This window comes from Geotrypetes seraphini, chromosome 10 (assembly GCF_902459505.1).
Source record: "Geotrypetes seraphini chromosome 10, aGeoSer1.1, whole genome shotgun sequence".
NCBI lineage: Eukaryota > Metazoa > Chordata > Amphibia > Gymnophiona > Dermophiidae > Geotrypetes > Geotrypetes seraphini.
This window is the reverse complement of record NC_047093.1, coordinates 91012440-91028959: the sequence shown is the minus strand read 5'-3', so window position 1 is coordinate 91028959 and position 16520 is coordinate 91012440. Positions and strand designations below refer to the sequence as shown.

The window sequence follows — 16520 nt, the reverse complement described above, 5'->3', positions numbered from 1 at the left end:
TTTAGGGAAAAAGTGAAATTTTCAGTAAAATGTGGGAGGTTACAACCCCCCAAACCCTCCACAACGCCCCCACAATGCGGCGTGATCTGTATAAAGTAAAGTGGGGGGGGGGGTTCCCTCCCACACCCCCCGTTGGAGCCCTTTAAAACAGTCATTTTCTTCAGCGTGCACCTCCACGTTGCGCTCAGTTGTCTGCACGCGCCTTTGTCCCGGCGCGCTTTTGACCTGACACCAGGCTTCCCTAGAAAGTAGCTGCATAGTTAGGAGAAGGGAAGGGGTAAAATGCGGAACTCGTGGACCTGATGGGCCTCGCGGATCTAAAACCGCACATCCTTAAAAATCTGAGGTCCGTGCGGCTTGTAATTAGTTTCTGGCTCTGACAGACCTGGGTGACAATTTAGCACTGACGGATCCGTCTCAGCATAGGGAGGGGAAAGTATTAGGATCCGTCAGCGCTACAATGTCATCGAGGTCTGTCAGAGCCGATTTACAGGGGCTGCAGGAAACCAGTTTAAAGGATTCGTTTTAGAGCCGCTCCAGCACTAGCACTAGCACTAGTATCTAGCTCTGACAGACCTCGGTGACATTTTAGCGCTGACGGATCCTAATACTTTTCCCTCCATATGCTGAGACGGATCCGTCAGCGCTAAATTGTCACCGAGGTCTGTCAGAGCCAGAAACTAACTGCAAGCGGCACGGACCTCAGATTTTTAAGGACGTGCGGGTTTAGATCCGCGAGGTCCGTCAGGTCCGTGTTTTACCCCTTACGCTCAGGAGAACGACTTACGAAATCTAATGAGATCAGTTGGCTGTTAAAAGAAATATCGAACAAATTTCAATTCAAGCGGGTCCTGCCACAGCTTCATGCTGTCAATTTCTTTTTTTTTTTTTAAATTCTTTATTCATTTTTTAAAACTTACAATAAGTGCAACATAAGATAAAAACCATTTTACTCTTTAATATCACTTAATGTTCCATCAAAGTCTCATGCAGATCAAATATCCTTCCCACAACTGTCTTTAAACATAAGAAAACATAAAGTATGCCCCCCCACCCACCCCTCCCGACTTGGACGTGTATGTTCAAAAATTAAAAAAAAAACCCAATATTCATTCTTTACAATATTTTGTTAATGGCTTCCAAAGATCCTGAAATTTCTTAAAAATTCTCCTGTTGTATGGCTATTACCCGCTCCATTTTAAAGATGTGACATAAAGAATTCCACCAGAAACTGTGTAATTCAGCCGGTCCCAATTTTTTAAGGAACCGAGCAATGGAGGAGGAAGAGGAGGATGAGTCCGTTCTGCAGGAGAACCTCTAGGAATCTGAAGCAAGCAGGCAAGTGGGGGGGACACCTACAGACAAAAAGAAGCCCCTCCAAGCTGTGGGGGAGGGGGGGAGGGCTACCGTTCCACAAGCACAAGGCAGTGAGAAATAGCAACCTGGGGACGGGGGAGGTACCCAGCCGGTGGGCAGAGCTGCAGTCTGGTGATGAAAGCATCATACGGTCTCGGTTATTGGCCTGCAAACCTGTGACGTCCCAGAGCCCATCTGTCTCTCTCTTTCTCTTCCCCCTCCCCGATCCTTTCCTCCCCCTCATCCTCAGCGCACGCCTTCAACCTTCTTCCCTGCAGTCAGCTGAGAGCAGCGGGCAAAGCGCAGCCCGGCAGTAGGGGAGCAAAACAAGGGTCTTCTCGAACCCAGGACCAGCAGGGCACCATGGCACCCACTGGGCTGAAAGCTGTGGTCGGAGAAAGTAAGCGTGCATGTGCATCTCTGCCCGTCTGTCCTCCCGTCCATCCCCACCCCCTCCGATTTCGATTTGGGATAATGGATGCTTATTTTTCATGGGGTGGGGAAAGATACATAGGCAGAATCTTCAACCCCCGCCCCCCCCTGAACAGAAAAGGATTCTCTCGATGAAGGGGGTGGGGTGGTAGTGCTGAAATTAATGGGGAACGGAGATGAACACCGGAGCGATCAGCTTTGCTTGCTGTCAGATGGGGAGGGAGGAGGAGAGGGAGCAGCACTGCAGATGCGCCATTCAAGCTATCTTACGCAGGATAAACACTCAGATTGGGGGGGGGGGGGAGACTGCAGCTCAGCCTCAGACATGGCAGGGGGAAAAAAAAAAATCTTGTTTTTGGGTCAAATAATTCGGGATGGTTTTGGATCTTTGTTTTGTAGACAAGGGAAGCTATACATTGCAAGGGCTTTTTTTTTTTTTCTTGCTATGATTTCTGGAGTGGGCTTAGCAAGTAAGCAGTGCATGCTGGCAACCCAAACATAAATGCACAGAAAATGAAAAAATAAAATAAAATAAAGCCGAGAGAGAATATGCAGCAAAGTACATGAAGGCTGGGCAGATGATTTAATGTGTCTGCAACACCAAATCTAAACGCCTTGGGGGTGGGGGTGGGGGAGGGGGCACCCAGACTGAGACTCAGACATTCTGCTAGGTATCTCTGGAAAAAAAAACCCCGTGAAAATGGTGGCATGTCTTCTTAGGAAAGCTCTGTCATGACCTTCCTCTCTTTTCCTTGGCTCTTCCTGCAAGCACCTTCTGCATCATTTACTTAAAATTACTGAGAATGCTAAATGGCCTATGGACCAGTGCTACAAAAACATAGCAGATTTTATTTTGCTCCCTGTTTCTGCAGAAACCTTTTGCTCATCTAGTGTGTGGGTTAATCTGGTAGCTACACTCAGCTACGATGGTCTAATTTCTCCTGCTTTGTTCCCAGTTACCTGGCCATAGTGTGGTGGGGGCTGCATCATGCTCTCCTGGATATGTAGGTACTCTTGCCATCAGAGCTTCATTCACTGCTGTCCAGTGCCTGTAGAACCGTCTGCTTTCCTTTTTTTCCATTCAGGTGTTCCAGAGGAGTCATTCATTTCCCTCAGCTTTAACTGAGTTTCCTGCATGTTCTTTTGTCCTTTCATCCCTGTCTGTGGCTAGAGAAGGTTGAAAACAATTGTCTCATCTTTCAGCACATTCTGCATCTAGTTCTTCCTTCTGTTGGTTGACCATTGTCTCATCCTAAATACTGGCCTATGGTACAGTTCTTTAAAATAATTGAACTCCATCCCCTTCTTCCTGCCTTATTGATAATAATAATAACTTTATTTTTATATACCGCTATACCACAAACAGTTCAGAGCGGTTTACAGATGCCGAGACTGTATACAGACAGAGATATTACATAAAACTTTCAAAATTACATTAGCATGTTAAGCAAGTTTTCTACCGCAGCCCAGGGAGCTAAATGCTCTGATGCCGTTCCGACGCTCATAGGAATTTTATGAGCGTTGGAGCAGCATCGGAGCATTTAGTGCTCCAAGTCACGGTAGAAACCTCTACCACAGCTTAGTGAAAGGGAGGATTAAGATGTTAATCTGGGAAGTGGCCAGCCTAGAACTGGCATGAGTTGCAGAGAGTCTCAGAGGCAACCATAGTGTTGTGACAAGGCCTATCTGTATCAGAGTTCTCCTCATATTTATCATCAGAAGAGAACTCTTCAAATTGAGGTAAGAATCTGCAGAATGTTCCATTGTAAAAGCTGCTGTTTCCTCACTGGAGAATTCATACTCTTCATCATCAGAAGAGTTGATATCAAGTGAACAGTCATCTTTGAGTGCCTTAGGAATGTTTATATTTATTAAGAATCTTTATATTCCGCTCATTTTGCCAAATAGGATCAAAGCAGCCAAGATGGTAAAGGGGATGGATCTCCTCTCGTATGAGGAAAGACTAAAACGGTTAGGGCTGAGGGGAGATATTACATTACATTACAGATTCTATTCCGCCATTACCTTTCGGTTCAAAGCGGATTACAAAAAGAGTTATGGAAGAAGGATTACAATGTTAGATCAGCGAAGGTTTCCAAGAGAGAGAAAAGTAGGATCTGGGGTTAGGGAGGGGATGGTAAGATATGATTGAAGTCTACAAAATCTTGAGTGGAGTAGAACGGGTACAAGTCGATTCATCTTTCACTCCGTCAAAAATTACAAAGACTAGGGGATACTCGATGAAGTTACAGGGAAATACTTTTAAAACCAATAGGAGGAATTTTTTTTCAGTCAGAGAATAGTTAAGCTCTGGAACGCATTGTGGTAAAAGCGGATAGCGTAGCTGGTTTTAATAAAGGATTGGACAATTTTCTGGAGGAAAAGTTCATAGCTTGTTATTGAGAAAGACATGGGGGAAGCCACTGCTTGCCCTGGATCGGTAGCATGGAATGTTGCTACTCCCTGGGTTTTGGCCAGGTACTAGGGACCTGAATTGGCCACCGTGAGAACGGGCTACTGGGCTTGATGGACCATTGGTCTGACCCAGTAAGGCTATTCTTATGTTCTTATGTACATTCGTCAATCCCAAATGATGAAAAACTACATTAGCAAGCGTTAAATCTTCTTTGATGCAGAGGACCTTACATATGGTATCCTATATTTGTGGCCAATAGTTTTTCAAAGTAGAACATCTATAAATATGATCCAAAATGCCAACATCAGTTTTACATGTCCAGCAGATAGCATGAGTGGGGATTGTCTATATTGTGTCCAGTATGCACAATGAATTAGAAAGTAAGTTGTTTGTATCATGGTTGAAGAATGTCCTTGTCCAATTCCATGTCTATATCTTTGTGCCAAACATCTTTTAATCCAGTAGTATGATGGTATTTATACAATTGTATTAATTTAGATATCTCATTGTTTTTAAAAGTTATCGTTTCACATAATTTTAGGAAGGAGGGTATATCTTTAATAGTTGACTGGTAATCATAGCTGATTAAATACTATAGCGTAATTGCATCCATCTATAATAATGCTTAGTTGGAATATTGTCATTCTTTTGCAATACTTCAAAAGGTATCCATTTAGTTCCATTGAATAATTGACCTACATGCCAAATACCCAATTTTTGCCATATTTTCCAGTCAATTAATTTAACCTGTATGATAAATTTAGCATTGTTCCAAATCAGAGCATATATGGAATCATTTCATTTCATTAGAAGTTAATGTTCCAGTTCACTTATAGCCTGTTTTGTAGATCTGAGTATAATATTCCTGTCAAAGAATTCAATATTTGAATAAATGGGAGATATTTCAAATATAAATGGTCACCATTAGCTTCCATGTTTATCCAAGCTAGAGGTGGTATAGTACTGGAGGGTAGACTCCATTTTGCTCCTTGTCGAAGTATGAAGGCCATATGATAGGCATAAAAACTTGGGAAACTAACTCCTCCTCGCAATTTATCACATTTTAGCTTCTTGTAGACTTATTCTGGGTGATTTATTATTTCATAGAAATCTTAATCACATTGATTCAATTTTTTTATACATATGTCATTGTGAAAAAACCCAATAAGCATGCTTAAGAACATAAGAACATAAGAAGTTGCCTCCACTGGGTCAGACCGAGGTCCATCTCGCCCAGCGGTCCGCTCCCGCGGCGGCCCATCAGGTCTGCGACCTGTGAAGTGGTTTCTGACCACTTTTATAACCTACCTCAAGTTCTATCTGTACCCCTCTATCCCTTTATCCTCCAGGAACCTATCCAAACCCTTCTTGAACCCCTGTACAGAGTTCTGGCCTATCACTTCCTCCGGAAGCGCGTTCCATGTGTCCACCACCCTCTGCGTAAAAAAGAATTTTCTAGCATTTGTTCTAAACCTGTCCCCCTTCAATTTCTCTGAGTGACCCCTAGTGCTTGTGGCTCCCCTCAGTTTGAAGAATCTGTCCTTATTTACTCTCTCTATGCCCTTAAGGATTTTGAAGGTTTCTATCATGTCCCCTCTAAGTCTCCTCTTCTCCAGGGAGAACAGCCCCAGCATTTTTAACCTGTCAGCGTATGGAAAATTTTCCATACCTTTTATCAGCTTAGTCGCCCTCCTCTGCACTCCCTCGAGTACCGCCATGTCCTAACAACAGGAACTATCATCATTTTTATCGTGTCTAATTGACTCCACCATGTCAGTTTGAGAGGAGTCCATTTAGCAGTAATATGTTTGACTGAGTCCAATATATATTCCGTATTACAACTGAGAGTTTCTTCGATGGTGGACCCAAAATAAATGCCCAGTTATTTAAGTTTTCTAGCAGCCCAATGAAAGCCAAGGTCTCTGATAGCATTGCAAATTTCTGGGCATTTTAATAGCATTATTTCTGTTTTGGATAGATTCAACTTCTATCCTGATATTGAATAGTCATCTATAATTTCCAATATATGAGTACATGTAACTGAGTTCAGAATGGTATAAAGGAGGATATCATCGGTATATGCAAAATCTTTACTTCACCTATCCCATATTTTAGTCCTTCCACTTTCTGGCTTGATCTTAAGGTTATGAACAGTGGTTCCAATGCAGTATTAAATAATGAGGGTGATAGAGGGCAACCCTGTCTTTTGCCCCTTTCTGGATGGAAATGTATTGAAATATGCAGTCTAGTCTTTGGTAATATGTACAGTATTTAAACCATTTTTATAAAATCATTAGGAAAGCCAAATCAAGAGAGTACATGAAAGATGGATCGCTGGAGGGATACCGAAGAACCTTTTCTCCTGTTGCCTTTGTATTTGCTGATTTCTTGATGGTGCCTTATCATTGCCCCCTTTTTGGAAAGTTTGCACTGTTGTTGCGTTGCACTGTAGTTTCACCTGTGTTCCACGTTTTCTGTACTGGCTGCTTTACCAATAAAAATATTTTTTTAAAAAAAGACCATTCAAAACAATCAAATGCTTTTTCAGCATCTAATCCCATAGCCACTATTGGAGATTTAATATCATTAGTATGTAAGATGACATTTACACCCCCTCTTTTTACAAAACCATAGCGCAAATTCCTATGAGTGTTGGAGCTAAAAAGGGGAGGTGGGGACTAGTGAATAGTAGAGAATGACACAGTGCATGTTACTCGTGGCTACCCGTGGGTAACCGCGGGTAACCCACCAAAACGGTGGGAGAAAAAGTCATCATCGCCATGAGTACAGGGACAAGGCCATTCACCGCCCTGTGGAGCGGTGAATGGCCTTGTCTCCGCAGTTATGGAAGGGAACTTGTATGGTCACCGATCGGGCATCTTCTTCCCTCCCTTCCTTCCCCTCACCTTATTGTGGTGATTTTCTGGTTTTTTTGTCTCCCAGCTGCCTGAGCCGGCTTTGATAGTCACGTGTGGCAGCCAAAACTTCTCCTCTGACACAACCGGAAACAGGAAATTGCATCAGAGGAGAAGTTTCAGCAGCCACACGCGACTTGATCAAAGCCAGCTCAGGCAGCTGGGAGATGAAAGAAAACCTGAAAATCGCCACGGTAAGGTGAGGGGAAGGGGGATGCCCGGATGATGGCGATCAGGAGGGAGGGAGGGAGGCTGCTGGACCGCGTGCGCGTGCGCTGAAGGGAAATGGAGAGAGAGAGGGGGGGAGGGTTGAGAGGAACAGATGCTAAAGGGAAATGGGCAAGAGAAGTGGGGAGAAGATACAGAAGGGAAATGGGCAGGAGAGAGTGGAGAGAAGACGCTGAAGGGAAATGGGCAAGAGTGGTGAGAAGACTCTGAAGGGAAATGGGCATGAGAGAGGTGCCAGAATATGGGGGGAGTGGAGGGAAGAAGATGGGTGTCAGACCAATGGGGGAGGGAGAAATGGAAGGGAGAGGCACAGTAACAGAGCATATGGAAGAGGCAGAGAGAAGGCAGACAGTGGATGGAAGAAATTGAATGAAGAGAAGATGAGGAAAGCAGAAACCAGACAACAAAGGTAGAAAAAAAATTTTCTATTTCTTTTCTTTTTTTTTTTGCTTTAGGATAAAGTAGTATATTAGTTGTGTTGATAAACATTTATAAACAAAGCCCTGCCAGCTGAACATCTCTTTCTCTAGTTCAGCAGCCAGAACTTTGATTTAAAAATGACAATTGTACAGAATATTGTTTCTTTTTATACTTTAATAAAATAAATATGTATATAGTATAAAACTATTCGAGGCTTGTGTGGATGAGATCAGATGGTTTGTGGGGAAGGAACGGTAACGGGGACCAAGCTCGTGGGGACAGTGATGGGGACGAGCTCACGGGGATGGGGCAGAGATGGGGACAATTTTTTTCCCCGTGTCATTCTCTAGTGAACAGCTTAGTATTGTCACTGGAGAAATACCCATGGGTAAACCCATTTTGATCTGATGATATAATCTGAAGTAAAACTCTTTGAAGTCTGGTGGCCAACATTTTGGCAAAAATTTTAGCGTCGGTGTTAATAAGTGAAAGTAGTCTGTAATTTTGTACTTGCTTGGATTTTTACCAAGTTTAAGGAGCACTATAATAGTAGCTTCAGTGAATGTGCCATATACCTTACCAGACGTAATTAAGTCTGAATAAAAGCATAGAAAAGTAAACACGCACACATATATATGTTATATTAATCAGGTTTTCTGTTCTGCCTTTACCTATTCAGTTCAAGGTCAGATTACATTACAAGAGGTAGGTCAGTTATCGAGGAAGTTACAATGGACAGTTTGACATGGACATTCAATAGAATTGCTAGTATAGGTAGATCAGTACAGTTATTAATACAGTTAGGTCATAGTTACAAATACAGTGGTACCTCGGTTTACGAGTGCACCGGTTTGCGAGTGTTTTGCAACACGAGCAAAAAATTCGTAAAATCGGTGCCTCGGAAACCGAGCTTGCCTCAATGTACGAGCGCCTCCCCCTGTTATCCGGCATCCCCCCCGCTCACGTGGCCCCCCCCCGGCCGCATTCTGGTATCCCCCACGCACCCATCCACCCACCCGAACACATCGCTTACCCCCATCTGGCACCCGGCACCGGCACCAACGCACAGGACATGCCGGTGCCTGAAGATCTGCCTTCGAGTTCCCGCTCAAGGCCTTTGAGTTCCCGCTCTCTCCGAGTTCCCTGGCTCTCCTATTTTACTTCCCCTTATTCATAAGAACATAAGAACATAAGCAATGCCTCCACTGGGTCAGACCCGAGGTCCATCGTGCCCAGCAGTCCGCTCACGCGGCGGCCCAACAGGTCCAGGACCTGTGCAGTAGCCCTCTATCTATACCCCTCTATCCCTTTTTCCAGCAGGAAATTGTCCAATCCTTTCTTGAACTCCAGTACCGTACTCTGTCCTATTACGTCCTCTGGAAGCACATTCCAGGTGTCCACCACACGTTGGGTAAAGAAAAACTTCCTAGCATTCGTTTTGAATCTGTCTCCTTCCAACTTTTCCGAATGCCCTCTTGTTCTTTTATGTTTCGAAAGTTTGAAAAATCTGTCCCTCTCTACTTTCTCTATGCCCTTCATGATCTTGTCTCTATCATGTCTCCTCTGAGTCTCCGCTTTTCCAGGGAGAAGAGCCCCAATCTCTCCAATCTTTCAGTGTATGAAAGGTTTTCCATGCCCTTTCCATGCAGTCTTTCACTAACTCTGCCCTTTTTCTCCCCCTTCTATACATTATTTGCCCCCTATATCTGCCCGTTCTTTCTCCTTTCATTATTATCTCTTAGGGAGAGGAGGAAATAGTGGATGCTGTGAATGGGCAGACTGGATGGACCATTTGGCCTTTTTTCTGCTGTCATGCTTCTATGTTTCAGTAAGAGCCTGTCTTAACAAGTTACTGCACTCTGAATATCGATTCCTTAGCGTGTTTAGTTCATTTAAAGTGAGATGTGAGTGATATTGAAATATTCTGTTTCTGTATGTACTATACTGTGACCCGCCTTGGGAAAGGCGGGGTATAAATAAAGAACTACAAATATAAATTACTATTAAAGTAATAATAGACATATGAATGCTTTACCAGATTGCGTGCTTGCTATCGTTTTTAAACCAAGAGCTCCTGCTTGTAAAAAACTGCTCACAAATTGGGTCAGTAGAAAGTTGTACCATGAGCTGAGAATTTTGCAGAGAAGCCATCAATTCTTAAAGGGGCCTTGGTGGCAGAGGATTTGAGCCAAAGCGCTTACCTAACGTGTGCTGCAAATTCAGTTGCAGAATAATGTGCAAAGGGCAGAGATTTTACCACGCCGATTAAGCCAATTAGAATATTAAATCTGGCTTGGATCCCAAACGTAGACATTGCTAGGTGGCCACAATGAAGGTGCAGTTTATGGAATATGGCAGTGAGTGTCTACATGTGTCATGCTCTGCCTCACAAAGCATAGGAAATAGAGTTTTTTGAAAGCCAAACAAAGCTCTATTTGTTTAGCATAAATTCTCTGTAATATGGTGGAATGGGACTGGAATTTAGACCATGGATGTGGAAGTCACACTTGTGGCTGAGACAGTTTTTGAAAGACCTGCTGCTGTATATCTCACCTATGAGTGAAATGCAGACACAGACCACCTTATTAGCAACTAACAGCAAGCTAAAGATCAATTTTTGTGCAAAAATGATTTCTGTTAAAAGGATCCTGTATCACTGAAGTCCCTTGTTACTCACTACTTGGTGGTATTTTCATGTCTCACAATTTGAATTTTCTTTGTTATGAGGAAGGAATTTTGTTGTTTCTGTGGGTGACACTGAAGTACTTGGGGACCAGAGGAAAAGAAAGAGAAGCAGAATTGGGCCATTAGGCACTCTAGGAAAATTGCAGAATCGTTAGGAAATATAAAAATTTTCAAGTTAATATGGGATCCATTGACGTCTTTTGTTGATTTATTGTAGATTTGAGTTTTATTGATATATTATGTGCACATCCAGGGGGAGGGAGGAAGGGTGGATTTATTTTTAAATGATTCTCTAAATTCTTGTAAAATTAATGTATGGGTTTCTTTATTAGTGCTTATTATCTCTTATGGATATGAAATGTATATCATAATGAGCTTTTTGAAGATTTGATTATTAAATTAAAAATTTATAATAGTTTTGGGATAGGGTGGGGGGAGGGATATAGATTGATTTGTTTCTTGAAAGAGTATTAAGTGATGTCTTAAATATAAAATGTATTTAATTTGTTTTGCACTTATTGAAAATGTTGAAAATGAATAAAGAATTTTTTTTAAAAAGAAAATCTTCAGCCTTGTGCTCCCCCGCCCTGTTATCCTATGATTTTTTTTTAATAATTACACTCAGCAATCACAATTACCTCAATATGCTTCCTCCGAGACTCATAAGAGCCAACTTTTCAAAATGATTGGGGGAAATGACCCCTCCCTTGACAAAGTCAAGGAGATTGCTCAATATTGGGTATGCTCAAGCACCCAGAGAGCTGACTCCTATGCCCAGAATGATCCTGTAGAAATACAGAACCAGATAGCATACTTTAAAAATATTAAAACATGGGTGAAAACATGGGACGAGGGTCTCTGAACTTGTGTGGCTGTCAGGATCTATTTTTCATTGACTGCACCTGCTTCCCCTCCTAGAAGGTGCTCTAGGATAGAGAATGGCACGGGGACAGATTTTTCCCCCTCCCTGCGAGAATTCATTTTCCCACCCCTGCCCCATTGTTGCAAGCTTTAAAATCATAATGTTCGAGGTTTATGCAGTTAAGGCACAGCTTACAGGAACGGGGCAGGGACAGGGACAAAACTCATGGGGCCGTCCCCTGTGGGGAAGGGGGTAAATTTGTCCCTGTGTCATTCTCTACTCTAGGACTCTAGGTGACCACATTGTTTACCTAATGGTTAGGTTAGCCCTGTAGAAGAGGATGACTCCTGTTTCCTAAAAGGTCCAGTAATGTAGGTAGAACAGGAAAGAGCTTCTAATCAGATTGATATTATATCAAGATTTTATACAGATTTAAGACAGAACTCAGACCTGAAGTGAAGAGAATATTTCCCTGGCAACCCATGACACACCATTCTGCAGTTATTCCAGAGAATACTCTCCAGTAATTATAAGCGAGCACAGGGTTTTATGTAATATAATAGAACACAAATAGAGAGACAGACACAACTGGTAATTAAACAGTAGAAAAAGAAGTTGTGAGGAGTGTTTGGAAAAGGGGTTTGAGAGAGCGTTGGTGTTGCTAGATCTTTCAGTCATAAGGGTCGTTTCCCTGCCTAGTCAGGGGAGGGTGGAAGGAGTAGTATTTCTAGCATTAGATGGACTGCCCCTCCATCACCCCCTTTCTAAACTACGCCTGTGTTTTCAGTCTTTTGGTTTGCTTCTGAGTCGTGTGAAGGTTTTTCTTTCTTCAAATAAAATTGTAACCCTTCCTGCCCCTCCTCCCTTCTTGTTACACAAAAAGAATGCTAAAGTTATTTTCAAACTCCTGTGCTAAAATCCAGCAGTGGCAGAGTCCATAACTACTGAATCTAGCCCGCCAGGGCTCACAGGAAATGGTATTCTAATGATGTGCATTTGCACGCTCTAAAAGCGAAAGCAAAGGGAGCATGTGCTTGGTGCGTGTGCAGAAGCGTTTTGTTGTAAGTGCAGCTTTTGTGTGCATGCAGCGGGCAGACCCGAAAGTGAAGAATACATTGGCATCGCTCTTCTGTGCGTTTAAACATAAGCTTTTCAATTTTTCTTTAATTTGGAATGCTTATATTGAAGCGCAGAAGACAGGTGCCAGGTGCCCTCCACTTTCACTTTTGCCAGACTTACGCACATTTCTTTCTCCAGTACCGGCACCTACAGGCTTGCAATGAGCTTCTTCTAGAGCAGAGGTGTCCAACCTGCGGCCCCATGAAGTATTTTGTGCGGCCCTGGTCGAGGGCGATGCACTGTTTTCCTCTGCTGCCCCTGGGTGTTTACCGTCTTGCTGGCTCCCTCCTACTGTCTTGCTGCTCCCTCCTACTGTCTTGCTGCTCCCTCCTACTGTCTTGCTGGCTCCCTCCTACTGTCTTGCTGCTCCCTCCTACTGTCTTGCTGCTCCCTCCTACTGTCTTGCTGGCTCCCTCCTACTGTCTTGCTGCTCCCTCCTACTGTCTTGCTGCTCCCTCCTACTGTCTTGCTGCTCCCTCCTACTGTCTTGCTGGCTCCCTCCTACTGTCTTGCTGCTCCCTCCTACTGTCTTGCTGCTCCCTCCTACTGTCTTGCTGGCTCCCTCCTACTGTCTTGCTGCTCCCTCCTACTGTCTTGCTGCTCCCTCCTACTGTCTTGCTGGCTCCCTCCTACTGTCTTGCTGCTCCCTCCTACTGTCTTGCTGCAGCGTTTGCGCGGCCCCAGGAACATTTTTTTTGGGGGGGCCAATGCGGCCCAGGGAAGCCAAAAGGTTGGACACCCCTGTTCTAGAGAAAGGGCGACAAATTTATCCCCACTCCTGTAGGATCTAGCTCCGTCCCCATCCCATCCCCGCAAGTTCTGTTCCTGCCTCTGCCCCTGTCCCCATGTCATTCTCTACTTCCTTCCATTTGCAAAAAAAATCAAACCAGGCAGATTTTAAACTGAAAATTTACAGTCCTCCCAACTCCAGCTCCGGGCTGGTGGTAGGTTTCCAGTGGCAGGACCAGGGCTTATTTGTGCACTGTTTTATGAGCATTGGGAGAGCATGGCAAATGACACCAGGGTAAGAGTTTTAGAAAGCTGATCTCCAGTTCCAGCTCTTACTTAAATTTTAGAAAATTGTTAAAACTCTTTCTTTTCAAGAAAATTTTTTAATCAGCTGAATTGTAATATTCCTGTGTTTGTGCAGTTTTCTTTTACTTTATTGTAAACTGCACAGAACTGCGAGGTGGTTGCGGTATACAAGCACATTGCTATGTTATGTTATTTGACTATAGTTAAATACAATTTGCAGCCATCTCTGTCATGCATGTTGTTTCCTGCCATGGGCTTCGGAGCGGGTATGGCCACAGGGGCCAGGCCCCCACCCCCAAATTGGCAGTCTATCTCCTCCCCAGCCGCTGTAATTTTAAATCTTCAGGCAGCAACTACGAGGTAAGCCTGCTGCCATCGGCCTGCTCAGGAAGTCTTCATTCTGCAGTGTCCCGCCTACGTGGGAACAGGAAATTGCTGCAGAATGAGGACTTCTGGGGCAAACTGATGACAGCAGGCTCATCTTGTTGCCCTGCCAGCTCACCGAATATTTAAAGTTACAGCAGCTGGGGAGAAGGTAGGTGGGGGAGTAGGAGCTGGAGAGAGAAGTCGTGCCACAGGATCCTGCTGGGAAGCTGAGGTTGGAAAGGGTGGGAAGAACATGCTGCACTGGCTGGAGGGGTTAGGAAGGCAAGGAAGGACATGCTGCACTGATAGGGTGGTGAGAAGGAAGGGAAAGAGAGATGCTGCCAGTAGGGGATGGAAGAGAAAGGGAGAATGGTTGGACATAGGTGTGTGGAATGGGAGGGAAAAAGAGAAGGTGCACATGGGGAAAGGAAGAAAGAGGGAGAATTGTTGGACATGATGGTGGAGAGGAGGGAGGGAGAAATATTGGATGTCATGGAGAGGGAAAATTGAGACAGATGAAAAGGAATGCAAGAGGGAGGAATGTTGGACATGGGGTGGAGGGAAGGGAGGAAGAGATGCAGCTTGGTGTTGAAGAGGGTTCATAGAAGGAGAAATGGTGGGTATTAGGGAGGGGCAAAAGGTGCTGTACAGGAGCCAAGGAATGACAGAGGGAGAAATGTTGGACATGGCAGTAGAGAGGGTGGAAGAGATGTGTCCTGGATCCTCTCTCTTTCTCTTTCTCTTCCTACTCCCTTTGCAGCAAGGGAGGGAATGAGAAAGAGATGGTGAACAGTGAGAGAGATATTTTGCACATGGGATGGAGGAATGCAGGAGATAGGAATGTGCATGCTTAAAGCCTGCCAGCTCCCGCCCCCGAGATTCTCAGAGAAGATGGGAGCAGACAGGCCTTGACCATGCGCAGATGCTCAAGGCCCCGCACCGTATCAGAATACAGCATTGATGGCAGCAGCAGGTTTCCAGTGCTATTGGTAAATGCGATGCCGGGTAGTGGGGTATACATGGAGGAGACTTTGGGTGCACAGAGGATAGTGGCTTCGAGCTTTATCACAGGGGGCATTGCGTTAGAGGAGAAGCATCATGGCAGCCGCATCAGGGGCCCTCAGAGAGAAAACTTTGGTTTTGACAAGCGCTGCGAAGGTGAGGGGAAGGGAGGGAGGGAGATGGCCAAACAAGGGGAAGAGGTTGAGTGGTGCTGAATGGAAGATGGGGGAGAGAGAGGAGAACAGATGCTGAATGGAAGTAGAGAGGGGGAGCAGACGCTGGATGGCAGTGGGGAGTACAGAGAGAGGGGAGTAGTCGCTGGAAGGAAGTGGAAAGGAGAGAGAGGAGAGCAGACTCTGGAAGGGAGAGGGGGAGCAGATGGTGGCTGGAAGTGTATTTTGGGGAAGTAGTGGCTGGAAGGAAGTGGGGAGGACAGAGAGGGAAGCAAACACTGAATGGGAGAGAGGGGGAGCATACACTGGATGGAAGTGGGGAGGACAGAGAGGGTAGCAGACACTGGGAGAGAGAGGGGGAGAAGATGCTGGAAGGAAGTAGGAGAGAGAGAGCATATACTGGATGGAAGGAGTGGATAAAGATAAAAGGGTGCATCCTGGATTGGGGGAAGAGGCTAGAGTTAGTGAGATACTGGAAGGGGTGAGGGAAAGAGGTGGCGAGCTGTAGGTAGACACAATGAAAAAAGGTAAATTGAGGACTGGATAGTAAGAAAGAATGATTAAGAGGTTGGAGGAGCTGCCGAACAGCGAAAGATTAGAGAAACTGGGCCTCTTCTCTCTCGAACAGAGGAGATTGAGAGGGGACATGATCGAAACATTCAAGGTGATAGACTTAGTAGATAAGGTCAGGTTGTTCACCCTCTCCAAGGTAGGGAGAACGAGAGAGCACTCTCTAAAGCTGAAAGGGGATAGATTCCGTACGAACGTAAGGAAGTTCTTCTTTATCCAGAGAGTGGTAGAAAACTGGAATGCTCTTCCAGAGTCTGTCATAGGGGAATACACACTCCAGGGATTCAAGACAAAGTTAGACAAGTTCCTGCTGAACAAGGACAAACGCTGGTAGGACTAGTCTCAGTTACGGCGCTGGTCTTTGACCAGAGGGCTGCCTCATGAGCGGACTGCTGGGCAGGATGGACCACTGGTCTGACCCAGCAGCAGCAATTCTTATGTTCTTAATCTAGATAGAGGCAGAAAATAAACTGAGAAGGAAGACCAGGGAAGAAAAGGGAAGAGAGAGAAAGATGCTAGACTATGGGGGGAGGTGGAGGAGACAGATACCAGATTTGAGGGGAGGAAAAAGATGCTAAAATACCACCTAGGGAAGGAGGGAGAAATGGAAGGGAAGAAGACAGAGATGCCAGACCATTGGGGGAGCAGAGGAAAGAAGATGTATCCCAGACCAATGGGGGGTGGGAGGGAGGGAGAGATGAAAGGGAGAGGCAGACAGTTTCTGGAAAAGGCATAGAAAGAGAATAGATGCCATATGGAAGAGGCAGAGAGAGGGCAGACAGTGGATAGAAGGAAGAGAATGACCAGAAAATGAGGAAAGCAGAAACCAGACAACAAAGGTAGAAAAAACATTCTATTTATTTATTTTGCTTTATGATAAAGTAGTTATGTAGCTGTGTTGATAAACATTTATAAATAGAAAATTTAAATAAGGTGATCGT

At 44.6% G+C, this 16520-nt stretch overlaps 1 protein-coding gene across 3 annotated transcripts in view; it reads left to right on the top strand.

The window, feature by feature from the left end:
• Window positions 1-16520, top strand: part of STXBP1 (syntaxin binding protein 1) — a 203423-nt gene that overhangs the window by 52522 nt on the left and 134381 nt on the right. For 2 of the 3 annotated variants that reach the window (XM_033959889.1, XM_033959888.1), the window contains exon 1: window positions 1572-1756. The exons of the other annotated variant lie outside the window; for it this stretch is intronic. In XM_033959889.1, coding sequence (XP_033815780.1) covers window positions 1720-1756 — 37 coding nt within the window. In that variant the 5' untranslated portion in view covers window positions 1572-1719. Of the gene's footprint in view, window positions 1-1571; window positions 1757-16520 lie in introns of those variants that run through there. 3 annotated transcript variants of the gene reach the window in all.